Source organism: Penicillium hordei, assembly GCF_028827395.1.
Source record: "Penicillium hordei strain IBT 12815 chromosome Unknown utg000004l_segment0_segment0, whole genome shotgun sequence".
NCBI lineage: Eukaryota > Fungi > Ascomycota > Eurotiomycetes > Eurotiales > Aspergillaceae > Penicillium > Penicillium hordei.
In genome coordinates, this window is record NW_026623145.1 from 3,970,855 (window position 1) to 3,983,253 (window position 12,399).

At 48.6% G+C, this 12,399-nt stretch overlaps 6 protein-coding genes across 6 annotated transcripts; 2 read left to right on the plus strand and 4 right to left on the minus strand.

The window, feature by feature from the left end:
- Positions 1 to 2: 2 nt before the first annotated feature.
- Positions 3 to 242, plus strand: N7537_008667 (fibronectin type III-like domain-containing protein; the record flags this gene model as incomplete). The annotated part of the gene is made up of 1 exon (XM_056899721.1): positions 3 to 242. The coding sequence occupies one exon, from the start codon at positions 3 to 5 to the stop codon at positions 240 to 242; it is 240 nt and encodes a 79-aa protein (XP_056751797.1).
- Positions 243 to 751: 509 nt separating this feature from the next.
- On the minus strand, positions 752 to 2,567 carry N7537_008668 (uncharacterized protein; the record flags this gene model as incomplete). Its single annotated transcript, XM_056899722.1, has 2 exons — positions 752 to 2,067; positions 2,507 to 2,567. 2 exons carry the CDS (start codon positions 2,565 to 2,567, stop codon positions 752 to 754), a joined length of 1,377 nt encoding a protein of 458 aa, XP_056751798.1.
- Positions 2,568 to 3,735: 1,168 nt separating this feature from the next.
- On the minus strand, positions 3,736 to 5,511 carry N7537_008669 (putative isoamyl alcohol oxidase; the record flags this gene model as incomplete). Its single annotated transcript, XM_056899723.1, has 3 exons — positions 3,736 to 4,978; positions 5,028 to 5,228; positions 5,276 to 5,511. The coding sequence occupies 3 exons, from the start codon at positions 5,509 to 5,511 to the stop codon at positions 3,736 to 3,738; spliced, it is 1,680 nt and encodes a 559-aa protein (XP_056751799.1).
- A 1,150-nt stretch (positions 5,512 to 6,661) lies between these two features.
- Positions 6,662 to 7,885, plus strand: N7537_008670 (uncharacterized protein; the record flags this gene model as incomplete). Its single annotated transcript, XM_056899724.1, has 3 exons — positions 6,662 to 6,808; positions 6,868 to 7,364; positions 7,420 to 7,885. The coding sequence occupies 3 exons, from the start codon at positions 6,662 to 6,664 to the stop codon at positions 7,883 to 7,885; spliced, it is 1,110 nt and encodes a 369-aa protein (XP_056751800.1).
- A 1,323-nt stretch (positions 7,886 to 9,208) lies between these two features.
- Positions 9,209 to 10,255, minus strand: N7537_008671 (sterol desaturase family protein; the record flags this gene model as incomplete). The annotated part of the gene is made up of 1 exon (XM_056899725.1): positions 9,209 to 10,255. One exon carries the CDS (start codon positions 10,253 to 10,255, stop codon positions 9,209 to 9,211), a length of 1,047 nt encoding a protein of 348 aa, XP_056751801.1.
- Positions 10,256 to 11,134: 879 nt separating this feature from the next.
- N7537_008672 (biotin synthase) lies at positions 11,135 to 12,367 on the minus strand (the record flags this gene model as incomplete). Its single annotated transcript, XM_056899726.1, has 2 exons — positions 12,158 to 12,367; positions 11,135 to 12,100 (listed from the first exon to the last, which is right to left on the minus strand). The coding sequence occupies exons 1-2, from the start codon at positions 12,359 to 12,361 to the stop codon at positions 11,135 to 11,137; spliced, it is 1,170 nt and encodes a 389-aa protein (XP_056751802.1). The 5' UTR covers positions 12,362 to 12,367.
- Positions 12,368 to 12,399: the final 32 nt, after the last annotated feature.

Sequence of the window (12,399 nt, forward strand, 5' to 3'; positions counted from 1 at the left end):
TCATGGAGGGTGGTATCGAATCCCTCTGGGATGTCGTCGCCATTGTGACCGTATCAATCTTGAATACTGGAGAGGTCTCGGCTTTGGAAGTGCCTCAGCTGTATATGGGGATACCAGGCGCACCAGCTAAGCAGCTACGAGGCTTTGAGAAGATTGCAATCGAGCCTAACAAGAGCAAGTCTGTCAGTTTCCCGCTGACCAGACGTGACCTCAGTCAGTGGGATACGGAATTGCAGACCTGATACCTCCAGAGAGGAGAATACAAAGTATACGTTGGTTCGAGCAGTCGGGATATTAGGCTGACTGGCACCTTGGTCTTCTAGTTAAATTGGGAGAATATGCCTATGGTTATTTGTGACGGCTCCTTTGGTGCGTCAAATCTACTTGACGAAGATAGTAAACAAATATGATTCTTGGGATATTTCAGAGTGCCCCTTCAAGTATGTGTAAGGAGTAGACAACCCTGCCTATGTTTCAGTGAATGGGCGTCTAACCGTGAATTTACCGCTCTTTAGAGAGTATATTGATTATTCTGGGCATTGAACGGGAACAAAAAAACAAACAACACCAATTAATGATGTTATTATATTTGAGATCGCAACGGTGGAATGTTTCTTTATCCTATAAACTCGATGATAACTTCTGCACTGCGCTGAAGCAGTTTAAGTACATATATAGTGTATCTAGTTATCCTGTACAATCTAATATCATCTCATATTGCAGTAGAACTCCAGATCCAGATGGAATTGTTTCACTCCAGAGCGATTACTTCCACCGGCCATCGCATTAATAAACCCAGTTGGCTGTCCCCTAAGCTACCAACAAGGGTATTTATCTTTGATATCTCCTTCTCAAATCCCCCTTTCAAGAACCAAGTATTCTCAAACAGAACAATTATCAAGTAGAAATGAGCAAGAATAGTGTATGAGACACCCTCGGCAACCCCAAGCCCCTCATTCAATTCTAGCGTGTAAATAAACCCACCAGGAACAAGATGTGGCCAGGATATAATTGCTGCATCTTCAATATCAGCTTCAATATCCAATGCAGCCGAAGCATCCTGCTCGCCCCCTGGAAAGTGTAGTACATGCAAGATACGCATATACATTTCCTCCATGATATCGATTGTCTGAGCGTGTTCGTCTTGCTTTTCCGAGAGAAAACTGCATGAGGAGTGTGTAGATGTCGGAGTAGCAATACTTGTTGTGTTACTTGTCAAAATCCGTAGGTTTGAAATGGCTTCGTATGCACCGTGTGCAAACCGTTTTAACCGCGGGGAGCAATGCTTCAGACGAGGAAGTGATGGCGTGGACAGCCGTGGATGAAGCTTCCAGTCGTCGTTCCTGTACCGATAATATAGAAGGGCTCTCAATCGACTGCGTCTGAGGGTGTGCCAATGCTGACCCGTAACAATTGTTAGTCCACGGACAAGATGGAGCCAATCAAGCCGTGGTCTTCCTGTGTTCAAGCTTTGGGTTGCTGGTGTGAAGCTTTTCTCCGGGTCTCTGAGGTGGAGGGACGCAAAGGCGAAGGCAACGAGCAAAAAAGAACCACAGGATACAGCTTCTGCGGTGGCAGCTGATACTGTTGATAATACTTCTTGGAACATACGGAGACCTTTCTGGTGGTGTTCTATCACAATGTTAAGATCTATCAGAGTTGGTGTTTCAAGGTCGTTCGCCCCTGCATCCACATTTGAATCTGCATCGCTGATGATATCGGTGTGGTTTCGACTTTGACTCTCCGACAACATATGCACGCCAGCCAACGAAAGCATCAAATGCATCAAGAATTCGTTCTTCGATGCTAGTTCTGGAATAACTCGTTGCCAGACAATTCCTCTTTCTGGGTTTAAACTCATCCTTTTGGCTGTATTCAGGAGAAAATGTTGGAGAAGTCGCAACTCATTCATATTCAGCCTTCCTGGCTGTGTGGACGAAATCTCGCCGAGCTCTGGGGATTGAGACACATCGAATTCTAATGGCTGCAGAGGACTCTCAGCTGGGTGCGTCCTTGGAAGCGGCTCAGCATCTGGCGAGTTATTGGCATTGGTAAGTTCGCCTTGTTCTACAGAGATGTTAGCATTTATTTATTAACGATTTAGATCAGCGACACGCGTGTCTGGATAGAGATTTACCTGGAAATGAACATCTGCTGCCTCTCAAGGAACATGCGCCGCATACAGGTCGATCTTCATCGCACTAAATGGAATCAATATTACAAATTAGACCCGTTATGGATAATAGAATTTATACCTTCACCCTCCGACGTTTGCAAGTATAGCAACCATTACGTGACTTAGTGTGGCTTTTGCGGGATCTTGTTCGCCCTCGAGAATTGCAGTTTTGGGCTGGTGCAGAGTATTCTGACGACTGTAACTCGGGCATCGGCATGTGGGATATTAGATACAAGATGGAGATTTTGGATGTATAAAAAAAGAAAAGGTCTTGAATTGAATGTGTGGCATGTCGTATGGAGAGACGGGGAAACTCTTAGGATCTCTTACGGAACGCCATGGGCTGGATGCAGGTTCGATAAAGTCCCTTGAACTTCGTCTTCGTATTCATTTTCGTGTTCAGGGCAGGGCTTGCGGGTCCCACACCAGCTCACTTGTCCATAAATCCTATGCTGTGGGGCTTACAACCACTCAAATGAGCTAGGTCCATTGTACACATGATATAGCCCCAAAATTAGCCTCTAGAGAAAAACGAATACGGTGCCAAATGCGAGCCCATAACTTATTTCACAAGCCACCTCAACCAAAATGCGTCCATAAATTAGCACTTAGTTAATTCAACCACCCACTATACCGCCTAATCGCCCCCAAAGCTCTAGAAATTTAATAGAGCAAGAGGGTAGGATGTTATTAATCTAGGCTTTTAAGAATCCAGAAATCTCTTCAATTTATAGAGTGGCGCGTCGGTTTAATATACTACATATAATTAATTTTATGCTATAGAGTAGCCCCTCGATAGTATAAGGAATAGCGAATCCCCACAAAAAGCGTAAAACTACCCTGGTTCTTTTAATCGGCTAAAATTAGGTTACGAACTTTATTAAAGGCGTCCTCTCTTCTCCCGATTCTTAAAATGGGATAATATAAGCGTACGAAATATAAAGACTGCCTGTAATGCCACAATGTCACCACGCAAGATATTAATAAGCGGCACTCGACGTTGCAGCGAAGAAAATATGAATGCATTACCCTTGCAACAGCCCCCCGGGGCGGCTTTTCTGGAAATAAATGAAGCTGTTGCTTGTGCTAGATTTCAAGTTGATCAGATTCGCACTACGCACGGCGAGCGGTGAACTGCCACGTGATCTGACGAAAGCTAATTGTAGCCGGCTTGTCACGGGGTAAAACAACAGTTAAATTAATATCACATCGCTCCACACTAAGACAGGTAACCCAGCAGGTAATGACTGTGTGTAATACGTAAATATCATGTTTCCTTTCGCAAGTCTTAGTTTCAAGCACATTCTAGGTGATAGGCATTGCAAGCTGGATGTCGCATTGAACTGAGGCGCTAAACCACAAAGGGCAAACCTAACCGGATACAGTAATTCACAGGTCCGCCGTTTAGAAGGGCAATGAAAAAAAGTCATTATCTGCCAAAACATACTAATGATCTAATTATTCTAGACAAACAGACGATGTATATAAAACAGATCTAAACTAGGAATGGTGCATCGCTATCTTACATCATGCAATGAATCAAACCAAATCTATTAAGCTTAAGCACGGCACATCCGCCCCGACTCGGACACAGACCAGACATCACTGCCGACGGCCTTGAGGGCATAGAAGAACGAGGAAGGATCCCACTTGCTCTTAACAGTGAGCAGAGGATTATAGTTGCTTCCGAAGAAGGTCTGCTTCCAGTTCGGCTGGCGGAAGTTAGCTTCATTCTGGTAGCAGCCGCTGTCCGGCGTGACGGCCTCCAGCTGAGGCACGTATTCGGTCGTCATCTTGTATTGGTCCTCGAGCATTTTGGACCAAGGCGCGGTCTCGTTCCACGGTGTGCCGATTTGCATCGTCACTGCTGCGTTGCGCAGGGCTGGGAATACTGCGTTCGAGACGTTGACCGGGGCTGAGACGTTCATCCCGACTCCGACGGCGATCACACCCGCTTGGGTCAGGTTGCGCAATGCCGAACCAATCCCGTTGGAGTTCTGCTCTAGGGCCTTGCGGGGAATCAGACGGCCGCCATACTGGTAGGAACCCACGGCCAGGTTACCCCAAGGAAGAGGGCCCATGTACATGTTGTAGTGGTCATAGTACGAGTCGTGCTCGCTGAAGCTAGCTTGATACTTGATGTTAAGCTCGGTGAGCTTAGAGGTGAACGGTTCGAGGATGGCTTTGACGTCGTCGGTGGTCTGGTTGTAGGCTGTGACGGGGTTGATGGCGAAGAAGCTCGAGGTCATCTGGTAGATGACAGTCACACCCTGGTCGACCATGGCGGGCAATAGAGAGTGGAACTGCGAAACGGCCTCGTAGAAGGTATCGGTGGTAATGTTAGCTGCCGTGAACTGAAGAGCGGCACCGGCAATGGGTGCGTCCTTGTGTGCCTTGACAACAATGGACATGACAACGCCGTAGTTGCCGGCGCCACCACCGCTCAGTGCCCAGAACAGGTCGGCATTCTCGGAGCGAGAGGCCTTGACCAGCTTGCCAGCAGCGGTGACAACCTCGAACTCTAGGGTGTTATCAGCCCCAAGACCGAACTTGGTGCTGAGGGCGGAGTGACCGCCACCTTGGGTGTAACCACCGGCGAGACCGACCGTGGGGCATTCGCCACTGACGACAACGAGGCCCTTGGCAGATCCGGCCTCGAGGACCTGGTAACCAACCACACCGGCACCGACCTTGAACGCAGGGCCTTGGTAGGTCGGGCTAGACCAGTCCTGGTATTCGATGTCATTCAAGTGGTGAGTCCATACAGAGAGGGCACCGGCACCGGTCGAACGACCAAGATAACTACGTCCTATCAGCATTGATCTGCAGAAAACCCGCTGAGGCGACTTACTCATGGCCGGTGTTACGGATAACGAAGCGGATGTTGTTATCTCGGGCAAAATTCACAGCAGCAATGACCTGATCGCTAGAAGAGACGTTGACGGCGTAGTTCACGTAGTTACCAAGCAGGCATGGCTTAGACTGGGCGGTGAACGGGTCGCAAGTCTGGTTGGCGAAGTACGTCTGCATCACCGACGAAGAGGAGTCAAGACTGGCAGCGATTAGCGATGTCAATTTTCCCAGACTAGCACGACTTACTGGGGCTCCGGGTTATTCCAGCTTGTCTTGAGCGCCGCACAGGCGGCAACATCGTAGTTGGGTTCATGACAGGGGCTACCAATTGGCACGGTTGCAACCAGACGACCACCAACTGTGCTATTCAGGGAGGCCCAAGCTGATGGAGCAGGCCAACAGCTATCACTTGGCAAACAGCGACAATTCGATGCGATGGTCGGTGCGGCAAGAGCCACGAGGGAAACCGAAGTCCACTTCATGGTGGAGGAGATGGATGGGATAAGGTTGTGGAAGAATGGAGGCATAGGTGTTGCCGATCACCCTCTTTTATTTATAACAGGACTTCATATCCCTTGATTGAACAAGAATCAAAATTCGGAGATGTTGCCCAGTGCGTCTAGTTGGATTCATTGTGGATAGGGGGATTTAATCGGGGTGGAACCGAGATACTAAATTCAAAAGCAGGTACCGATACAGAGCACATGTTGTGCAGAATGTTCATGGGAGCGCAATCTACCACGACAGTGTGATCCACACCAGCCGGAATTTGATCGCATGGCTATTGTTTTTATTATAAGCACAATGGGTTTGTTTCTTTGCCATTAACATTAATCTTCTAATCTCCGATAACTTTTTACGACGCGGACGTCCGGATACGCTAAGAAAAGCTAAGATCTGGGAACAGTTTCTCCGTGTAACCCGAATTAAATCCATCCAATCGGTGCTTTTGGTTGAACGCCACCAAGTCCCACCTCAACGAGCCCTAATGGCTCCAGGGCTGAGATCCATGTCCGGAGGTCAGTGCGCCTTCAATATTGGTGGCTTTACGCTTGCATACAACAATTTCCGAGTTCAGGGGTATTTCATATGGGATGACTGACCTCAACGGTTAATATGTGACAAGCTTATATGTTGTGTGTAACATTGTAGTTGACAGCATATCAACCAATTCTCAGTCTCATTTAAAATCACTCTCGCCCCACAAATACAACTTACGTTGTAATGACTTACAATATCGGTAGTTGAACGAGACCAAAATTGGGTTTCCGAACCCTGCAGCCTTGAAACATTGGTTGGAATGCGTATATTTACTAAAGAAGGAATGATCGCCGGAGTTTGCGCGACCAAAAGTTAAAGAACAACCAATCCACACCTCAGCCACGGATAATTGTCAAGTTTTGACGCACAATGCGAGCTATTGCCCGCCATGAATCTAGTTGACCATGGTTCTAGAAACCTTAGAAGCTGTCTACCCGGGGTTGATGACCGAGGCCATCCGTGGGTTTCTGCTAAACTCTTTCTTCTTCCGGACTTGTACCCGTTGACTATTTCAACCGCAAATCCGCATTCATTATATGAGGGATCGCCTGTTTGAAAATGCTATCAAGTTAGCTTGTTTATCCCCACACAATGTCACAAAGCGATCTTGGCCCAGCCCTGGAGAAAGGGATTTGGGCTGCGGTGGTCATTGCTGCTTTGATCGTTATTTTACGGATCTTCGGCAAGATCAAGATCAATCGGTTTGGCGTCGATGATGGCCTGATGATTTTCGCCGAGGTAGATCTCCCTCACTAGCTTGTGGTTCACCTTCATAGACTGACTTCAATGCTTTTTAGCTTCTGGCGATCGTATCAACAGCATTCTTGACCCTGTCGGTTAAGCATGGGTTTGGCAAGGATCTCGACACTATACCGCCAAATGACAAGGAAGAAGTCTTGAAGAACATCGCAATCCAAGTGCCGATCGTTACTATCAGCACCACCATAGCCCGCTCCGCGTTCATTCTCTATATTCTCCCCGTCCTCGGGACCAACAAGTACTACAAAGCCGCGCTATGGGCCATTCTGGTGATACAATTCGCTGGCAACGTTGCATCGGCCGTGTTGCCACTGAGCATCTGTCGCAATGTGGCCGCTTTATGGGATCCAAAAGTCGCACTTACGACGACCTGCGGGAACCTGGGAGCAATCATCAGATTCGCCTACTACTCCAATACATTCAACTCAGCCACCGATCTGTTTTTGGCTGTCTTCCCGACAGTAATATTCTGGAACTTGAATTTGAAACTACGCATCAAGATCGGTTTGATCGGTCTTCTGAGTTTGGGTATCGTGTAAGTACCTCTGCCCTAAATCGTATAGCCACAATGTACTAACCCAATGCTATAGTGCAATGGTCGCATCCATCATCAAAACAACCAAACTGGACTCCGTACCAAGCATCACGAATACCGGAGCCAGCGGCGGCATCGAACTAATCCGCTGGGGATATATCGAAAACGTCATTATCATCATCACCTCCTCGATCCCCTGCATCCGCCCCTTGATCATCTCATCTGTGCGCAAGCTCTCCAGTGGCAAATACTCCCGCTCTTACGAACTCAGCATGCCCTTCGGCGGGCGCAAATCGGGGGCTACCCCAAACGAGACGAATCAGTCGCGCCGCACGCGCAGGTTCAAGTCTGATGTTGAAAATAATAGCATCGATCGCATTTTGGATAATAACCAGAGCGCGCATACTAGCACGTCTGTAGGAGGGGCGCCTGATTCTCCTACTTTCTCTGCCCCCGGTATCACGAAGCAGGTGGAGATTTCGGTTATCTCAGATACTCGGCAGCAGGGGAACTCTCATTAGGGAATTAGACCGGACCCAATTTATATTTAGATTGTTCTAGAGCCTGCCTTGTTTTAGGTTAGCCTACGCCGTCACGAATATGTATATTATGCAAGTACTTAGCCTTTTGTATGGAGTAGTTGGAAAGTTGCCAAGCCTAGTCTGTAAACTAGTCTCGGAGTAATCTAATCAAACTTTCGCTTCTTCTTGCCCGACTTAGTCGCCCATGTACAGAGATTGAAAAACATGTGGAAATTAGCGCGGCTAGCGCCATCCCAGCTTTTCCATCGTCTATTTTCTCCTCCATGGGAACCCAACCACAACATCTCACCGACGTGTCCTGGGAAGTACCCAGTGTGTTGAGGTCTTCTTTCATTATCGCTCGTGTATGTAGTCGTTTATCGGCATAAGGGCCATAATATAGTGTCCCCCTATTAGAAGCAGGTTATTACGGACTCTTAAGCTTTAACCAAAAGCAGACAATTTATATTATGACGGAGAATCCCTTAGTTATAGTTACGTTAAACCTACTCTGTCTTTGGTATGCCACGTGACTGCACGGCCCTGAAGGCAAATATAGTATGTAGAAACTCTATTGAGATTCCCGTGATGAGAAAGATGGCATTGTAATACACATGTTTGAGTCGACAGTAACTCGAGCATGTTGCCTGTAGTTGAAACTAGAATGCAATATGTGGCTTTACGGAGGCGAGAGACGGCAGACGCGACGATCCATGACATTCAGGGCCCCACGCTCAGCTCGCCATGCCATCGGAGATATCCTTCCCTTCCCTCTTGAACACGATGTCATCGATGTATATTGAGGGTGGCGGTGAAGAGATCTTCCCCTCTGCATGGAAATGATTTCATCTCGGAAAATCTCATATAGTTGCAGAGAGAATCGGTAAATGACGGGGCAGGTATTTCTCCGTACCTGTGGAGACGAGGGGTACGTGCTATTTACTCGTGTTAGTTGGAAATATCTCTTGCAGGCAAATGGTCTAGAGATCTTTGATCAACGGATGGAGCTTTTTGTGCCACCGGAGAGTACTGGTTCAGGCGAGGCGGCGTAACAATGGTTCATTGCTCGAAAGTTGCAGTTTCAGGAGATGTGAGAGAAAGGAAGAGAATGCAGAAATAAAATAGGATCAAAGTACACGCAAAGGGTAATTCAGCTCGATAGGTTTAATGGCCCTCTCGATACTATCCTTTTTTATATTTCGTGTCATAAAGTGACATAATTCATAAAAGTCTCAGCTATATATAAGATACCCAAAATCAAGAAGCAAGCACCATTCCATTCCAATTTCCCATCATTCACACGACAAACAATCACCTAACCCCCTAGAACAAAGGCATCTTCGCCGTATTCTCATAATCCACATTCCCCTCCGCAGACTCAATACGCTCCATACAAGTCCCAAAAATCCGATCCCACAGTCTCGTCTGCTTACCATAGTTATAACTCTTTCGCCAACCCTTCCGGTGATGCAAATCATGGTCCTCGATAACAATATCCGCACTAAACATCTGCAGCAACCAGCCCAGCGTCGACGGCACACCCGAATGCATGCGCAATCCACTATGGCCAAACACCTCCGCAAACGCAACGTATTCATGACAAATCCACCACTCATAGAACCCCATCGGCAAACCAAGCAGCTTCAAACTAAAGTACGTCATCATCGGCACGCCGACCATATCGAAGAATTCCTGCTCGTGGTCTGCGTACGCAGCCAGGAGCGGGTTTGGATGCTTAGTGAGATGGTGGGTGCGGTGGTATTTCCATAGATAGCCCACGTCGTGCATCAGTCGGTGGTACCAGTAGAACCAGAAATCGAGGACGATACCGTATAGGCCGATTTCAAGAGGGAGCCATATCCAGGACATCTCCGAGGGTCTTTGAGTTTTATTGTAAGAGAAGATGATTGAGAGGATCATTCGGGATCCGGTTGTTTTGTATAGGGAGGCTACCACTTTAGCGACGCCGACATCGGGGACGCCATCCCGTGCGTGCTTGTCTCCGTCTAAGAAGCCGTATTTGTGACCGAGACGCCGGAGGATGTGCACTTGGTAGATTACCGTCGCGTTAAAGGCGAAAAAGTAGAAGTTGAAGGCTGTTATTGGGCCTACGGTGCGCCCAGTGAATGCCATGTAGGTCTCATGGAGAAGGAGGGGCAGTGCTGAGTAGAAGAGTACCCATCGTTGGAGATACCACTGGGGCATGTATGGCACTTTCTCGTCTTTGCTATGCACCGGTATCTCCTTGTTTAGGTCGATGGGGTGGGCGTTGAGCGCGTCTAGCAGGTAATGACTGATATTCCATTCGCTGCGAGGGGCTGTGCGCCATGTTGATTGCATGGAATCTTTGGATAGCGGTTTGGAATCCATGATGGATGTTTGAGTTGGATTTTGCGGGTATCCATGGCGGCGGCGATTCCGTTTATATCATTACCATGAGGGCATCGGTCATGAAGACCATGTGAGTAGTGATGTGTCAACATCCCTATACGGATCAGTTTACCCCAACAGAACCTATGAACCGAGTGAATAGGAGATGGTAGAGACTATGCTAATTTAGCGAGGATCGGCGCAAGCATGTGAATTTCTCCGCAAAAAGTTGGCGCTGGCAGAATGGCTAAACCTCGCCAGGACACTGAAATGGAGATCATGGGGTTCATCATTGAAACCAAAAGGGGAACCATTGCGATCCGATGTGAAGATTGATCTCTGCCGAATAGTAGGTGAAAAAGACGTGGGGCAAGACTTTGAGTTGACAGCGTGCGCTCGGCTTGAGCCTCGGTATTGCAGCATTTGATCGCGAAGAGTGGAGCACCAGTGGGTTTCGATTGGCTCCGGGGTTTCTATCATTGTTGGGCCCTATACTAAAGTTTTTGATGTGCAGTCATGAATTTCAGGCGATGCAAGCGGGGCACGGGGTGGGGGGAAATCACAAGAGAAGAGGATCGACTAGTGGTTGATGGTACAAAAGCAGACAGTGCTCCCCGAAATCGTCAAGTCGTGTTGACGATGTGTGGAAGAACATTTTCTCGTTTTAGTGTGTGGCTATTTCACCTGGTCATTGGGTAGGGGCTGTTGACCTAGTACATTATTATATTGCCATATGGCTGCATGGGTACCTCGTCATGTACCCAGGAGTGAAGGTGGAAGTCTCGTTGAACCGTATCATTGACAATTGCATTTTGCAGGATCGTTTCGATCCAAACTATTGACGCAGTCATATAGAAGCAACATATCCTAAGTATAAATCTAAGCGCTCGCTGCGACCGGCGCAGAAGTAATCTCGGGGTTCACAGAAGGCGGAGTAGGAGCAGTGGCATCAGCCTTCAGTGCAGGCTTCTCAAAGCTCTTCATGGGGTAGTATCCCCAGCGGTCGAACATGGCACGGTCCTCATCCCATCCATTACAGTCGGTAGTGAGCATCTTTTCACCGGTGAAGACAGCGTTAGCGCCTGCTTGGAAACATGCAATCTGCTGCTCTTCCGAGAGCGCGATGCGACCGGCAGCCAAGCGGACAATGGTACTGGGCATGACAATACGGGCGGTGGCGACGGTGCGAAGCAAGCGGTCGAAGGGGATCATCTTGCGGTCGCCGAGAGGAGTACCGGGGATGGGGACGAGGGCATTGACGGGGAAGGATTCGGGGTGGGCGGGCAGGCTGGAAACTGTGTGCAGGAGACCAATGCGGTCGGCGTCACTCTCTCCCAGACCAAGGATACCGCCAGAGCAGACATTGATGCCGGCATCACGCACGTGTGATAGCGTCTTCAGGCGCTCGTCATACGAGCGGGTGGTGATGATGGTGGGGTAGAATTCACGCGAGGTATCGAGGTTGTGGTTGTATGCGGTCAGGCCAGCCTCCTTCAGCTCCTTGGCCTGGTGTTCGTCGATCATCCCCAGGGTCACGCAGACCTCCATGTTCATCTCGCGGATTCCGGTGATCATCTGCTTCACATTCTTGAGACTGGTCTTACGGCCACGCATGTCGCGCCAAGCCGCGCCCATACAGAACCGAGTGCTACCATTGGCCTTGGCATTGCGAGCCTTGGTGAGGACATCGTCGACGGGGCTCATCTTGGTGGCCTTCAGGCCCGTGTTGTGCTTGGATGACTGGGCACAGTACGAGCAATCCTCACTGCATCCACCGGTCTTAATGTTCATCAAGGTGCACATCTGGATAGCCGAGGGGTCATGAAAGCGGCGGTGAACAGCAGCCTAGAGGGTCAGTTTACCTAAAGGTCGGTATCAGGTTATACGTTAAATTTCACTTACTGCCGCGTATGTGAGTTGGCTCAATGGGGTCTCATAAATTTGCTTGACTTCATCTCGAGTCCAGGTGGTCCGGGGAGCGGTAGCACCCGTAGCGTCGGTTAGGGTAATGGGGATGCTAGTCAATGAAGCAGCACTGGGTGAACCTTGGACAGTTCCGTAGGACCGTACCAACGTTCGGGACAATGAGCGAATAGGAAGCGACATGGTGATGGGTTGAGGAGAAAAGGTAAGAGAGGAGAGAG